Source organism: Xiphophorus hellerii, chromosome 9, assembly GCF_003331165.1.
Source record: "Xiphophorus hellerii strain 12219 chromosome 9, Xiphophorus_hellerii-4.1, whole genome shotgun sequence".
Classification (NCBI taxonomy): domain Eukaryota; kingdom Metazoa; phylum Chordata; class Actinopteri; order Cyprinodontiformes; family Poeciliidae; genus Xiphophorus; species Xiphophorus hellerii.
In genome coordinates, this window is record NC_045680.1 from 23,018,372 (window position 1) to 23,035,301 (window position 16,930).

The 16,930-nt window shown below is 42.9% G+C and overlaps 2 protein-coding genes across 2 annotated transcripts in view; both read right to left on the bottom strand.

Annotated features, from left to right (window-relative positions):
* Positions 1-102: 102 nt before the first annotated feature.
* cbr4 (carbonyl reductase 4) lies at positions 103-4,244 on the bottom strand. Its single transcript, XM_032571655.1, has 6 exons — positions 4,113-4,244; positions 3,799-3,947; positions 2,633-2,753; positions 1,606-1,742; positions 1,103-1,237; positions 103-1,020 (listed from the first exon to the last, which is right to left on the bottom strand). Exons 2-6 carry the CDS (start codon positions 3,941-3,943, stop codon positions 842-844), a joined length of 717 nt encoding a protein of 238 aa, XP_032427546.1. The 5' UTR covers positions 3,944-3,947; positions 4,113-4,244; the 3' UTR covers positions 103-841.
* Positions 4,245-6,388: 2,144 nt separating this feature from the next.
* sh3rf1 (SH3 domain containing ring finger 1) overlaps positions 6,389-16,930 on the bottom strand; it is a 44,324-nt gene continuing 33,782 nt past the window's right edge. The window contains exons 7-12 of the mRNA XM_032572220.1: positions 15,331-15,458; positions 14,079-14,249; positions 12,902-13,182; positions 12,542-12,828; positions 9,826-10,187; positions 6,389-9,689 (exon numbers count right to left, since the gene is read on the bottom strand). Of these exons, the coding sequence (XP_032428111.1) occupies positions 9,521-9,689; positions 9,826-10,187; positions 12,542-12,828; positions 12,902-13,182; positions 14,079-14,249; positions 15,331-15,458 (1,398 nt within the window). The 3' untranslated portion in view covers positions 6,389-9,520. The remainder of the gene's footprint in view (positions 9,690-9,825; positions 10,188-12,541; positions 12,829-12,901; positions 13,183-14,078; positions 14,250-15,330; positions 15,459-16,930) is intronic.

Below are 16,930 nucleotides of genomic sequence, written 5' to 3' on the forward strand. Positions count from 1 at the left end.
TCAGCATCGCAACCCCTAATTTGGGTCCGACCGATATGCACCCTTTAGCAGGTGCCTCCTAAATTTCTTCACCGATAGACAAAAGCACAATGAAGACCAGTGGACAAAGCGATGTTGACATTTTTTTGGAAAGGATAAAATACAAAAGGGTTGTACTTTTTGCAATGCAATGCAAACATTGAGAGCAGGAGGGCAGAAACATGTAAAGTTGCTAATTCATTCGACTTTTTAAATGATTCTTTTTAATGGTAGAGATGAACCTAGTAACTTCTCACTACTGGACATGACAGTCACCTCTGTCGTCTCTGCAGGTCCGAAGCTGTAACCAAACACGGGAAAACATTCCCCAATCTAAAAATACCACCCCCACCTCTAATTTTCTCCAGCTGCAGCCCAAAGGGCCTCGTTCCCGGACAGGCCCTCCACCAGAGGTGGAATCAGGAGGGTGATGGTGTTGGGAAGATAGAGGGGGTAACATGTGCTGGGGGGGGGATCTCCCGAGGGAGGTGGGGAAAAACAAAACATGAGCGCTGGAATCAGTCATGGAAAATGAGCCGCAGCGTTAAATCTGGTGATTAAATTTAGGACCCCGGGGCACAGAGGTCTGGACAGGGCCAGACACTTCGGAGTCAGCAGTGTTAGTCACAACACACGCACACAATGCGGCTCAGTGACTCAGCAGGACAGCCCTCTGAAGGCAGATGAGGGATTTCACCTTCTAACTCAGCCTCATCTCCATCCATATTAGCATAAAGCCGTCACTCATCATTAGCATCCTTGCTTAAACAAGACATCCAGAACTGAAAGGCTTTCCTTCCTTATGCACCAGTGATGCCGCTCCCTACATGGCCAGCTGCAGTCCACCGTCTGCCACCAGCACCTGTCCTGTAACGTATGAAGAGTCCAACAGGAAGAGGACGGCCGTGGCTACCTCCTCTGGCGTGCCAAACCTCCCCAAAGGGATGGAGCGCGCTCTGGCCTCCTCCTTGAGCCCCACGGTCATGTCAGTGTGGATGAAACCTAAAAGGAGAAAGGAAAAAAGTTGACTGAAAACAGAAAAATGAAGGCGGTGACGTGCGAAGAGTGTGTGCCAACGCCGTACCTGGAGCCAACAGGTTAACCCGGATGTTACGTGAAGCCACTTCTTTGGCTAGCGACCGAGTGAAACCTTCTAAACCGGCTTTACTGGCACCGTACGCGCACTGGCCACAGTTTCCCTTCAGGCCCACCACAGAGCCTGAAAACACGGCTCCGTTAAGGCAACCAGGTGTGATGGGAACGCATGCAAACACAACTGTTTGTTCCACAAACGATTCAAATCAAATTACCTCAGTGATCTCTTAACATGCATTCCTTTAAATAATAATAATTAAAAAAAACATGTAATAAAGGGAATTTTAACGGTTAAATCTTGAGGTTTTCTTGGGAATTACCCGGTCTGAACTCAGTAAACTCGTAAAATAATTTACAATATAATGTAAAAAAAAAAAAATAATTTAGTGCTATTCTATGAATCCCATCTATGTAAGGTCAACGATGTGACTCTGCTGCCTCCTGGTGTCTAAACTGCTAACCTACAGCTAATGTAGAAGCTCTGAAGCAGACCTATGTTAACGATGGCCGCTCCCGGGGTCCGCAGCATGCTGCGCAGTGCGGCCCTGCAGGTCAGCATGGGGCCCAGCAGGTTGGTGTGGAGCACTGCCACCATTTCTTCAGGCTTCGTCCTCAGCAGCAGAGCATCCCTGATGACAGGATCATAAATATTCATACAGCGCCCTACACAGTCACTACCATCCTTAAGAAGCTTAAAGATATTTTACATAAATTAATCTTCTTAGGTGTACCTTAATCCAATACTGAATGAAATATATATTTTGGTTCTTTGTACAACCACCACTGTCTAACAGGACAGGTTTTCCAGTAACAATTAGCACACAGAGACAGAGATTTTTGACCCCTCTAAATAATTTTCTCCAAAGCGCTCGACTCTTTAACCCAACTCACAGATTTCTAAAAGATTCAAATCTGGGTGCTGATATGTTAATAATAATAATAATAATAATAATAATAATAGTAACTTTATTTATAAACCGCTTCCAAACAACATGCTTAACATTTACAAGGAGATAACAAAAGCCCTACAGTAAAACAAAACAGTTTAAAAACATAAAATACCACAATAGATATAAAACATCTCGTTTCTGGTGAAGCACTTCTGTGTTCATTTGCTCATTTCTTGATCAACATGTTGACAGTTAATGGAAACCAGGCCCACAGCACCACTGTTCCTCCACCATGCTTATCAGGGGCGCCAGCGGCTTCTTCACATGCCCCTTCTGTGTTTCACACTAAACCAACTTGGAGTATTTGCAGCCAAAAAGCTCAACGTTAGCTAAGCCTGGCTAAATCTAAAATAACTTAAGCATAAATGAAGAAATGCTTAAGGTATATTTATTTTAGTGAAATTTTTGTTCCCCGAAATGTACTAATATTAAAAGTTGGATTTTTAATGCTATACTAAAAATACATTTCTCTTAAGCCTTTCAGCGCATCAGTTATCAAGTTGGGTACACAGGCCGAAATATGTTAATACTTCTAGAAATGCAGCTGAGATTTCTACTCCGCCGCCCACCTGTTGATTCCAGCGGCGTTCACAAGGTAAGCGATGTCTCCACAGGTCTTCTGGATAGTTTCAAAGGTTTCCTGCACCTGTTGCTCCTTAGAGACGTCACAGCTGAAGGCCCTGTGGTCAGCTGAGGAGCACACACACACACACACACAACATTTCTGTGAGTGAGCGAGCCAATGCATTGTTACAATCTGTTCTTAACCAAATGAGCAGACAAACTTCAACTTTTCTGTTTAAACTCTTTAGACCAGCAAGTGTGAAGGGGACCTGTACAGCGAACGGTAGCACAAAGAGTCAGTGTGTATAAAAGACGTTGCATGTGGAAGGTTTTTGTTATGGAGGATATGGCATTCTGTCCACAGAGGCTCTGGCAATGGGGCATAAAAATGGAAAAACACAAGAAAATGTTGCTTAACACGCGGATAGCTGATACGACAAGAAAAGGTACATAATAATGGTAATTTGCCTGTCCATCCACTTCAAGCATAATTCAGATAAACACAAAGGTCACCACTGGCCCGACGGCGTGCCCCCCATGGACCGGAAGCTGTTTGTTGTTTTTACCTCAGAGTGGCTAACTCTGGTATTCCTATATCGATTTGATACAGTAGGGGCTTCCACACTTCCAATATCAGCACCTTATGTCACGTTTTTCTGCCATTAAAACTGTTTAATCGTTGTTAACACGTCGTGACCTGTCTTTCCGAGCAGCCGAGCGTACGAGGCTCGCGCTGGGTTTACACCTGTGCTGCAGCGAAGGAGACCAGCTGCTGCTGGGCAGAGCTACTCAGGTGTGCGTTAGAATCATGGCAGCAAACCAGCAAAATGCAAAGAACTTGGTACAGTTTCCCCCGCAAACTAACCGACTGAGTTGAGTAATGCTGTTGGATGCAGGTAATGTATATACCTGCATCCAAGAAAGAAAGAAAGAAAGAAAGAAAAAAAGAGAGAAGGAAGGCCAGACAGACAGACAGACAGACAAATAAATAAATAAATAAATGTGTGTGTGTGTGCCAGAGAAGTAGCAATGGGAGGACTTGTAATGGGGGGAAGAAGGGGCCGGGCTCGCCCAGGTCTCTTTTCATGCAGAAACCGCCACTGCGTCTTTGCCTCCTTCGCAAATGAAAGCAAAGTTTTTCACCCTGATACATGTTCACGAATTACAGCACCTCCGTGTAGGGCAGCCACAGCAGCCTCGGCTGCCTCCTGGTTCCTGGAGACCACTGCCACCCTGCAGCCCCTCTCTGCCAGCAGGCGGGCCACAGCCTCCCCAATCCCCCTGGAGCCTCCACAGACCACCGCCAGCCTGGACATGACCCTACCGGGGAGGACACAATCCCACCCGAACAGTTGGAGGGAAAACTATCATTTTCAGCAAAGTAGCCTGGGATTATTAAAATGTCTTCGGCTCAATGTAACAACTGTCATTTATAATTGACACACTTCATCTCTGTGACATTTTACACATACAACTGGTTCTTACCTTATTTCGTTCTGTCAAACCTCATCAGCTGCCTTGTCTGGCTTAGTAAAGCGAGACCAGCATTTATTCTGAATACACAGACGCCGCCATGTTTCCGAGCCTATATATGCGTTTCTAAGCACCAGCCAACAGAGGGCGCTGTGGGCCCACTGGAAACAGACACACCGGTTGAAAATGTCGCTTTCCTACTAGTTTGTTTGAAGTAATATTTTCGATAAGTATTATGCAGCCAGAATGTTTTAATTGAATCACAATTTTCGAAGAAGTATATAAAAGGCGGAAGTAAAACTTTAGAGAAAGCATGGTCGTGACTTGACAACAGGAAATGCTCAGTAGTTGTCTAAAATGGGGTTCAGTTTCATACCTACTGAATTTATTAATCACATTACAATCCTAAGATTGAAAGTATTTTGTGATACTTAACACAAAAGTTTTGCTGTAAAAAGGAAAAGATATTTTATTTGACAATTTTTTTAAAAAGTATTCCCAAACCTACAACATACTGGCTGGAAGTGGGGGGACCAGCAGGTCAACAACTTCAAATTCACACCCACAGCTGCAATGGAATGATTAAGACGAAAGTAAACATTTGTGCTAAAGTGGCCTTTAGCACAAATGTTAAGTCCAGAACAAAATACTATTGATAATTTGCTGCAAGACTTGTAAGTCAATGTGAACAGACACACTGCACTTCAGATATATAGAGCAAAGAAACATTTCAGTCTTTAAAAGTGCAAAGCTACCATTAAGAGCAATATAAAAAAAAAAGCTCATCATAGGAGAAAAAAGCAAAAGACAACAGCCTGCATTGCAGAAAAATGAGTAATGACAGGAATGGGTGGCCTTGCCCCACACCTGAACATCACACTGGTTCTCTGCAAGATTTATCTGCTGAAGTTAAACAACATTAACGTGTAGAACACCTTTGCCCCCCCGGAGTCCTGTGAATCATATCCTCTCTGCAGCAGAAATCAGCGTGTGTTTTAAACGTCCCAGCTCCTCAACACGGTGTTCCTGACTGTAGTCTAGCTGCAGAGCCAGATTGGATTTGTATTCACATCACCTCCCGAACACATTACTCCTCTCTGTCACACCTTTGTGATCCAGTGATCCTTGCCAGCAGAGCTGTGTACTTTTTCTAACGCACAAACACTCCTAGGACAAAAAAAAAAAAGTTTTCATTGATTTTCTGAAAGCGTTTTCCAGAAGACATTGCAGTCCTGAGAGAAAATGTACCTTCTGTTCGTCCTTCACAAACAAAATCTGAACAGGAACAACCTGATGCTGAGCTCCTGAACTACATTCAGTCCTCAAAAGCTATTTTTGAACCACCTACTGTACCACGGCTTCTATTTTTAAACACATCCCAACCCTCCATGCACACACCAAATGGAACAGAAAATTATGCAAATGCATACTGAAGTTAGAATCTATGTCGATTATATATGCTCTTGTTCTTATTTCTGCTGCCAAGTACATACAGTCTTGAGCTCGTATATCAGAATAACCTATTACCATGGTAACCCGACCACTGCAGGGGACTGAGTGCAACACGATGACCTCTGTGGTGCATGTCAGCTCCTGTCAGTGTTTCCCAGCCGAGCACACCGGGGGAGGCTCACCTCTGCCTGAGAGGCTCTTCGTGGAAACAATGACCGCATGTACCCAAACTCGCTCCAACTGTGTCCTCTGAGGAAAAACCAGAGCTGCTGCTGCGTGTGCATGCATACCGAGCAGAACCTTAACATGGATGTAAAAAAAATACAGCTGCTTCCACACTTATTGGCTCCACCGGTTTAGGAAGATTTCAAAATAAATTCATTAGAGAAACAACCTCAAACTGAAAAAATTACAAACATAAGTTTGGGTGTATTTATTTGATGGGGAAAAGCAATTTCCTGGAAATGTATATATATATTTTAATACAATCTCACAATCTCTCTCGTTTTAAAGTTTTATGCTTTATTTCCAGTGACTCAGGGTGTCTAAGAAACTGCAATTATTAACCCGTGGCTTTCCGTTTCTGAGAATCTAATGCAGCAGTGACCTATTCACCACGGTGACTCCTTAAAATGGGAAAGCCAAGAAAACATGGCTGCAAAGTCATCAACTCAGTGCCTAAACCTAAAGAAATGATGGAATAAAAGGAGTCGTTTTTAAACCCTCTTCACAAGGGCCACCGCTGCGTTGCTGTCAATCAACACTTCTGTACGTCTGTACTCCTAATTTGGCCAGGAAAAAACGCCACATTACCATAAAAAACAGAAAACCTCAACAAAATATGGAAACAGTTTGATTTTATTGTTACAGATTTTTTTTGTTTGTTTTACAAAATATGTGACTCCCTCAAATGCTTCAGAATATTTTTTTTTATTTTCACATAACAGGCATGATGTGCCAAATAATTAGATTTCAGTTTTACTAGTTTTAGGCATAAAACAGACTAATTAAGACAACAACAACAAAAAAAAAATCAAGTAAGTCACCTTGGCGTATAAACAACATGTTAGACTGGATGAGGCAAACACTGTTTGCCGATGCTCAGAAATGAATGAACAGAGTTGAGAGTTACTCCAAGAAGCACTTCATGTTTGCAAACTGTGCAGCATATGCATGAGAAGACAAACAGATATTGGTGAAATTAGCAATGCCTTGACAGTGCGTACGTCAGTAGAAATTTGTGCATTTGTGCCTTTTTGGGTAAGATGAAAGGCTAACTGGTGAAAGAGACGAGAGGTTTGAGCAAATAGTCTGAGGTTGGTGTGATTGCCAAGACATCAGATTCATTCTACTTAAAAAGGACAAAAAAACAAAAAACAAACAAGACCTGGACAGTGACGTGTACCATCGTTCTCCACATATCAGGCAAATTATAACATATTCCAGCAGTCAGTCACACAGTGGTCCCCCTTAATGAACAACGAAAGGCAAAAAAAACAAAAAAACATTAAAAATGTGTGCTTGAAATTCTGGGTCCCCATATTAAAAGCCAAAGTTGGCACAAGTGAACATTAAAATCTGAACAGGCTTCAGACGAAGACAATGTGAAAAGGTCAAATTGCACTAACCGTGTCGGTCGGTCTACGATAACATGAAGGACTGCATGTACTTGATAATGATTTTAGAGAAATGTTTCCTCCTGCTGTACTCAGTCTAACTCAGCTAATTTCATTTCATCTTATGCTTAATGAGCCACAAATGTGACACAAACCCCCTCAAATCACAATATATTAAAAGGAATTCAAGTCTGTATCACATTTAAAAAGAAAATTAAATAAAGGGCTCAAAGTGATTGATTTCGATAAAAATCTGAGATTCCACAGAATCACACAACACGCCTCTTCCTGTGGAGTGATACGTCGTGCTACTTTAGGCAAACAGTCTGCGCTTCGGTCAGCAGTGTGCTTTGTTGCCGCAAGTCACATTAGGAAAGAGTTATTAGTGTTTAAAAACAGAAATCCCAGTGAAGAGTTACTGTGTCAGGTCAGTCATAAGCTCTCCCAGCAACAGATGTCGGCCAATGAAATGCCTCGCAGAGATAAATATACAAAAACACAATCTGTTTTGTTTCTGAAATGCAATGTCGCTCTAGTGATGCAGAGCTCTGTCTGGGTTCGGCTACTGTCAGGGGGTCAGGAGAGCAGCTACTCTGGTCAGTGAATATATTAGCCAAAACGTACAAAAACTACTTTCAACCGCAAAAAAGTTCATCTGGAGTGTAAATTTTTAAGACGTTAACATCCTCACCTTCCGTCCAGTCGGTGGATTTTTTACTAACGACATGCAAATATTTGATCTTTGAAGGTAAAAGCATCGAACAGCAACCTCCACCACACCTCAGGAAAGGACAACAAATAGTCATAAAAAAAAAAAAAATCTGCCCAATGGCACAGAAATATTTAGTCATGTGCAGCATTCACAAATTTGAGCTTTGAGGATTCACACGTGCAATACAGCAGATCTCACTTCTACTCCTCTTGTTCAGGTAATGGGAGCAGGAGAGGATTCGGTTTTGTTGTTGTTCTTACGGTGCAGCGCCCTCGTTTGTTCCAGTCACCTCCATCTCCCTGCTGATAGCTTGAAACAATGATAAAACCTTCACCAGCAGGCCAACAGAAGAAGCACTACGAACAGGGTCAATTATGACATAAGGCATGTGCACGACTTAAAGGGATAGTTCAGGGGTTTTCCAAGTGTATTGAACGGAGTTCCTGTTTTTCAGATTATTTTAGTTGTTCTAAACTTATCCAGAACCGAAACATAAAAGAAACCATTTCCAAATTTTCACATCTATAAGAAAACTATGATTAACAAGCTTTTATGACAGATAACATCTTGCATGTGGAAGCTAACTCTGTTAGCATCTTCATTAAGTATAAATCCATGATAACTGATCCTGGAGGCTGAAGCTAACAGCTAGTCCAAGACCAAAATGGACTTCTTAGTGTCAAAATAACTCCAATTTTAATAGCACTGTAACATTTTTTTATTTTTTTTGCAAACCCTCTTCCATTGGTTAATTACACAGGAAACTGAGGTAGTGGGTCAGTCGCCACGTCAGAGTGACTACTTTATAGAAAAGTCCTGTAGCGTTAAGAAAAAACACCCCAATAAAATAGTGTCCACTTGCAGCTGTACTATTTTTGCTTTTTACACTGCTTTACTTTTATATAAAAGTAGAAATACTTCACTAGTTACTTTCCTGTTTCACGCAGGAACACTGATACTGGCGCACCAACTTCTACTTCCATTTCTAGTATAAATAGTCACTGGACTTAGTGGAAATAATCGGCTGATTTAAATGTGACAACAGCTTAAAGGTTCTTGTAAAACAAATAAATAAATAAGAGGAGTTCATAAAAGCTGCTTTGTTGTTTTGAGACCAGAGTCGTTTTAAATCTACTTTAGTTTTGACCCTGTTGGACTTCAGCTAATCTGGATTTATCCTGACTGAAGACACCTAAAGGAGTTAATCACTGCATGTAAGATGTTTACTGCTTATAACTTTACAACTCCAGAACTATCCCTTCAATCTCTCGATGTCTAGCTTCATAAAACGTCAACATGAAATAAGTTAAAAAGTGAAACAATCGGATGAATATTTCATATGGGTTGTTTCAGAACCGGTTACGGTTGTGTCCGTATGTACGATAAAGTGAGGAACAGTACAAGGCACCCATTTTACAGCTGAGTTGTTACAAATATATAAATAACCAAGAAAAAAACAGAAAGGTTTATGAGTAGTGTGCTATTTTCGCCACCTAACTCTGTCCACTGTGCCTTTTTTAATAAAAGAAAATGTATTTCTCTCCCCCAGCTCTGAGCGACTTTAACTTCAAGTGTTGTTGGTTCTCTCAGCAGCGTTCACGCCGGGTCGTAACGATGGTGAGCGATGAGCCCATCTCTGGCTAGATGCTGTCCACAAAGCTGCCGGGGAACAGGCCGGTCCTGCCGTTCCTCTGCAGCGTGCCTTTGAACCAGCCGTCCTCCCTCTTCCTGTGAACAAACACAATGTCTCCCTCCTTCAGTTCCAGCTCGGCCTCGCTCTGCGGGGGATATGACACCACCACCCTGTACCTGGGGAGGACAGCCAGAGGCACAGTCAGACACTCCAACGCACCGCTTCAAAGACAACCGAGCCGTCCTCGTATAACGTTACACCTTCTGAATCTGGGACAGACAGGACAATACGGCGAAACTTTCACATCAGTACCTCTCGCATATGATGGGACGTGCGTCGTGTTGATGTGATAAAAGAGAGGAGCAGGGCTGCCGAGGGGGCGGAGCGATGGGGGCGCATCCGTCGAGAGGGCCGCTCCTCCGGTGAGACGACTCCGGAATGGAGGAGGAGGAGGAGGAGGAGGAGGAGGAGGAGGATGACGAAGCAACGGCAGCAGGTTCAGGCTCGGGGCAGCTGGCTGAGGTCGAGGGAGGGGAGGTGTCGGGACCCACCGCGCCGTGCAGCACCTCTCCAGCTGCAGCCTGCTCTGCTTCAAGGGTGGGAGAGGACGGGGGCGAAGGACGAGACTTCTTCTTGTTGGAGGACAACAGCTTTAGAAGACTCTTCTTTTCTCTCTGCAAAAAACCCCAGCAACAATTAGATGGTAGAAACGAACAGATCTTAAAATCATTTACATGTCTTTATATCTTTGAAGAGACTCATTTTATTGACAAAAACAAACACTGTTGAGAATGATTTTGTTGTATCCTATAGCAGCAATAGCCACAATATTGCCGTTGCCTGGTAACCTACCAGTTGGTGTTAATCTGATAAGTTTGTATGAGCAACTTCAGGTCCAACTAATCAAAGAATTTTGCCAAAAGTTGTTACAGAGTGAAGAACGCTCAAAGTTAGTCTATCTAAAACAAATTCATTCAGGCTGCAGCTACAGACAGCTAGTCCTCCACAGCCGATGCAGAGTTTCACCAACTCAAATTTAAGACCTTTTAATACCACTATGAATAAAATTTAAGACCTATATCACAACAGAATGCACAGGCAACAGAAGACTGCCAGTGGCGAAAACGCAGACGGTTCAGTCAGCTGGCAATAATTTTACACTTACCCATGATGGATGCAAAAAAGCTAGCTAGCTAGGATTTATTAGCAGCTAGTTAGCACTAGCCTCAACTGCCTCGAAATACATAGTCAAGATTTCTGCGTCAGACTCAAAACTTTTGCTTGACAGAAAAGTCTCACAAGAAAAATGAACTACATAGAATACATGAGATTAAATATTTTTAAAATCATACAATTTAAAACCTGTGATAAATGTATTTAAGGCTAAATGAAATATTTTCTAATGTAATTTCCTCCTTCACCATATTGTACATTTGTCAATTCAGCCATTTCATAACTGACGAAAACGTTCAATTGAAATCAACACTGGGGGCATATCATCCAACTTCAGCAGAAAACAGGAAGGCTATAAGATATATTCAAGTTGGTCTTTTTCTCCTTTCTAGGCTTCAACCTTAGTCTGTCATGTAATATAATGTTAGGTATACAACTACAGTTCCCTGGAGGAGAGGAATGACATACACATGCTGTATGAGACGGGTATCCTGGCAGAAAACATATCTAATCATGCCTTTAGGCGAACAACGGTTGTTCCCCCGTTTGTCAGGCGCTCTTCACCGAGCCTAGGTGCTCCATCCAGGTGATAAAACCTGACAAAAGTGTGGAGTGAAGATCAACAAGCAGCAGAGCACAGGTCCATTTTTAATGATGTCCATGAGGCTGCTACACTCCAGCTAGAGTTAGCTCTCTCAGCCTGAGGCAATTGGGAGACTGATGCTCCTATAAGCTGGGGGAAAGGCCTCAACGATCCAATAAGACAGTCTCTGTCTTGACAAGCTCTGCGCCTGGGGGTGTTGGCAAAGCTCACAAACAGTTGATCGGACAGCCACATCCTCTGTGAATGACCAACTTAGACACACAGTGCGTGCACAAGATGCAGGAAGCTCAACCTCCTCTGTTCCACAGAAAGAAAGGGGAGACGATAAAAACCACAGAGCTCAATCTTCATGGAGGTGTAGTCTGATGGAATAACTATATATTTATCATGAACTCTATACTAGGTGGCTGAACAGAGAGAGTATGGAGGTAACTGAGCATCAGTGAGGGCAAGAAGTAAGGCAGCCTTGTATGAGAAAAACTTCACTTGACTGGCAGAAATGGAGAAGCAGAGGCCCTGCCCTAAACGAGTGCAGGGCCAAAGAATTGGCACCTACCGTAATTTCATTAAAGCCCACATCGGAAGCAGCTCTTAGAAAACCTAACTAGTTAGGATATGTTAGCAGTGAGTTAGCATCGGTAGCCTAGATGCAGTGAAGATGTCTGAGTGCGACTCAAACTTTTGCCTGACAGAAAAAGTCCCGCAAGAAAAAACAGACAAAATTTAAGACCTCGGAATATAGTATTAAAGGCCAACTCTTTAAAAAAAAAAAAAAATTAATTTAAGACATATGGTCTTAATTTTAGATACATGAATTTAAGACTTTTTAAAAATGCGTGAGACCCTGTCTGGTAGCAATGAAGTCGATTGGAGCTTTGCCACTCTGGTTTGATAGCTGAGCTAGTGAAGCCTCCAGTCCTTCTTCAAGAACTTCCTCCTGGACAGACTCTGATCTTAACAGAACATCCTGCACAGTCAGAATCTGACAGAAGTGTTTCAGAGTTAGCAGGGTGGCAAGTATCTGGAATAGCAATATTCTTCTGTAAAATATTAACAATATAGCAAGAAACTTGATTTTCTGTTTAAAATATGAGTAACTAGATCATTTTATACATTTCAGAAAATGTTTGTGTAAACATCGCGAATACTGATATTTTTATATAATCAATTGGTGAATTTGATCCGCCTAGCAATAAGAAATTCCTTGAAAGTTTTTGCTCACAAAATCTTTACAGAGTAGAAACGTCCTACCTTCACATCCTTGTCCAGTCTGCAGGCAAGAGCTGAGTTGGACGAGGGATTGAGGGCAGAGTTACTCCCGACAGGAACGGGTCTCAAAGCGTCGCCGTCCAGAGACGCGGCGCTCACGTTGGGTGGGGTCAGAGAAGCAGCAGCGCAACCCATCGCCACCCCCACCCGACTACAGCCTTGAGCGGGACTGGTGGAGGACTGGGAGCAAATGGCAGCGTGTGGGAGGTAAGTCACAGACTGGATGGGCGTCACTGCAGCTGTGGGTCTGTCCTGACTGTGACAAGCAGCTGCAAAGACCACAGAAACGGCATGAGATGGAAACTCTCATTCACGCCTTTAGGCAACATCTGTGCGCTTTACCTGTTCTGACAGCGTTGCGAGCCTGATTCACAGTCATCTGCGAGTTGACGTGCAGGGGAACCTTTGGCTGCTGGCCTGTGGCCGTCTGGGCTGATGTTACAGCTGCAGGTGGGGAGCAGGCAGACACAGCTGTGGAGCACGCAGGGAGGGGTTTGTTGAAATCAGGCCCAGGAACAATAGCCCCGAGGGGAGCAGAGGAAGGACTGACGATGGTGACTCCTCTGCCAGCCTGAGTGCACAGACTCATGGGTACTTTGGGTTGGGTGCTTCCAGATGCCGTTCTGATGGGGGAGAATGTAAAAGAAAATGGTGAAAACAGGGAGATAATTATAGGATTTCTGTAGGTTTCACCAACTCAAATGTAAGACCTTTTCAAGACCATTATGAATAAAATTTCAGACCTGTATTACGACAGAAATGTACAAAAGAAAATGGCAAATCTTTTGTAGTAGTAGTGGCAAACCAATTGGCAATGATTTTCGCTTACCCATTGTAGATGCATAAAGCTAGCTGGCTAGTAAGGGTTTATTAGCAGCTAGTTAGTGGTAGCCTCAAGTAGAAGAACATAATGAAGATGACTCAAACTTTTGGCTGATAGAGAAGACCCACAAGAAAAATAAACTACGGTACAAAGAATAAACGAGATTTAATAGTCCTGCCACAACAAAATGTAAGACTTGTGATTAACGTATTTAAAGCCAGCTTGCATATTTTCTGACAAATGTAAGAGATTTAAAGGTTTTAATTTTAGATAAATAAATGTAAGACTTCTTAAGGATGTGCAAACACCTCGTGTTAAATAAATGAATAAACTGGCTCTCATAAGTCTCTTTACTCTACTGCTCTAAAAAGATGAACTAAAAGCTAACTGAATTGGATTTCTACTCAAAGCATATCACAGGTTTTACATTTTACACTCAAGGAAATAAACTAGTTACACATTTCTAAAGAGGAATTTGAAAACCACTCAACTGCTCATTTTTATGGGAATTTTTTTAAACAAGGGATGGGTCTATGGTTCAGGAACTTCCACAGCAAATGTATCAATATAGTTCACAAAAGCATCAAATAAATAACCTCTAAATAAAATAGGAGTTCATATTAAGGAATGACTGTGCAGATATGCTGCTGTAAAACTAAGCATGAGTGTGCAGCTGACACCGACCCAGCGACTAACCTGCTGACTGGGCTCATGTAGTTTCCAGGGAAGACTCCAATCTTTCCAGTGTGCATCGAGGTGCCCTTGAACCAGCCGTCCTGACAGCGTTCCAGCACTAAAAACATCTCTCCTTTCCTCAGCTCCAGCTCATCTTCCTTACGGGGGGTGTATTGGAACATGGCCACATAGCTGGATCAAACAACAAACAGATAACGCAGCTTTCAAAACCACGCCGATGAAATCCCAACACCGGTCAGAAATAAAAGCAAGTTTGTGTGCGTTTGATTCCCTGACAGCCCAGCTGGACAGCTGTCCACACCTCTGCCGAGCTCCTCCAGCAGAGACTTCGCTCTCTGACCCAGAAGAAAGTCAGCACGAAAAGGATAAACAAGCTGCAGGTCGTCTGCTTACAGGAGCACAAGAACGGGGCTGTAACAGCGGTCAGAGCAGAGCTTTGCAAAGTATGTACAACATGAAATAATTTATTGTATTTTATTGGGTTTTTATATCAGGGTTTCTGCAGGTTTCACCAACTCAAACATGCATCTCCACAAAACGTCGACCTGCCAACTGGTGAGAAATTTGCCCTTATCCATAGTAAAGGCAATAAAGCTTGCTAGCTAGATAGCAAGGGTACATTAGGAGTGGCCTTATTTTTATATACATGGATATAAGACTTTCTAAGGATGCTCACTATATGATAGATCAACACAAAAGAGTGTATAAATGTGGAGGAAGTGAAAGAAAATAAAAATCTATAAGGCATACTATGTGTTAGACAAAATTCTAACCTAAACCTTACACTAAAATGTGAAGTGGTAGTGGGACAAAAATGTGAAAAAGTTAAAGGTATATAAATACATAAATGCCCATCGACCAACATTTATGCACTGGGAGATCCAGATGACCACAGGAGAAGCCGGCATGAGAAGAGCAAACACTCATCAAGTGTGTGGGTTGACTCGGGAGAGTAATGAGGGTAAAGGTGAGCGGGTCAAAAGTCAGAGGTAAGAGAAAGGATCTCCCTAAGGGACCCTGGAAACCTTCAGTGACAGGTTTTGACCTTTTCACCGGCACACAAGCTCCGTCTGCAGGCCCACACCGACAGCTGAGAGGAGGGTGGTCACACAAAGATTTCCCCTCCACCAACCAGGACAGTGCATTCAGTCTGAACCACGGCAGCACCAACCAGCAGTGACAATCTGCAGCATGTTTATGGAGACCTTAAAAAAATCTGTGTGGGGAGTTTTTGATTTCCTGTTTTACTTACACTGTAGGTCTTTGTCTGCCACATTGGTCACTTATGCTGGGGGAGGGTCTCTGTCCAGCAGCGAGGGAATATGCTGCTCCGCTTACCGGGGACTGAGGAGGAGGAGGAGGCGGCGGCGGAAGAGAATCCTGTGAGAGAGAGAGAGAGAGAGAGAGAGAGTTAGACGGGACCAGTGTTCAATTACAATTTCACAACAATTCATTACTTATCTCCTCTTGTTATGACGCACAAACTCAAAAGCAAGAAGTAATACAAACCTCAATAACAAAGTTACATAGGCGGGGAAACCAGTTTGTTTATTAGCAACAATGAGAGAAGGAGATTGAAAGACGATCGGTCACTTGGGTTGCTCCCTTGGGTTTGCCCGCACCAAGGGAGCACGGTCTGGCAGACACGCGCTCTTATCCCTGACTTTCTCTTGGAAAGGAGAATCTCCTGTTCTGCTTGTTTTCTTACTGCTAGGAGACCACATGGCTAGATCTTAAATCCACTGCAGTGTTTAATTGAGACCATATGAAATGAGAAACATGTCTGTGAGCACACTTTAGAGCAACCACCAGAACCAACCCACGAGTGGACTCACGCTCTTCAGAAGATCTTCGACTGCGAACGTTTAAAACACTGCAAGGGAAACACAAAATCCCCGCAAACGGAATAAAAACAAATACTTAAACCCCCCAAAATAAGTGAGCTGAAATGATGCTCTTCTACTCAGAAGTTCCCCGAGTCGAACACTGGCAGCAGCGAGCAGCAGAGTAATAGCTTCCATGACAGGCTGGGGGAGGAGAGTGGCGCTCAGACAGCCCTGCGGTGTGTGCGAGCCTACGTGTGCACGCCAGCGTCGATCTGCTCCACGGTTCGCTGCCAACGCTTGAGCTGAGGTAATTAGGTTGCCTGCAGGCTGGAGAAATCATGTGTACAAAAACATCATGTAGGTTTCCCAAGTGACGCGGAGAGCTCAACCTTTTGTGTACAACATTCCAGCTCATTCAATAACTCTGCATACCAGAGCAGACGCACGGAAAGACAGGAAGTGTGCGTGCTGTTTTCAGCGGCCTGCAGGATGTTTTAATGAAACTTTTAAGGCTTTGTGGACTGTCAAAAAATCTCTAGGAAAGATGGATTTTTTGAAAAGCACATTTTTATGGACATTTTTACACGCTCAACCATCTACAGTGCCTTGTAAAGTATTCACACCCATTAACCTTTGGCTTTTTGTTACATTCCAACCACAAAGTCTAATATGCTTTATGTGACAGACCAACACAAAGTAGATCATAATTGTAAAGTGGAAAAAAAAAAATTACATGGTTTTCAATACTTTTTTATTTTTTAGCAAAATGTAACAAAGTGTGGTGTGTGTTCATATCCACAGTCCTGACTAAACTCAGTCCAACCTAAGACTTTTAAGGGTTGTGTCTCGTTCACCTTTGCAGACTGATATTTTTGCCCGTTCCTCTTTTTTATATTACATTAAGCTCCACGAGACCAGAGGTATTCCACGACAGAATCAAGAAATGTAATAACTATATTAAATGAAAAAAAAAGATTATTGTGCGCAGTTTAGTGATACAAGTTACACTTTAAGTGAGTGGCATCC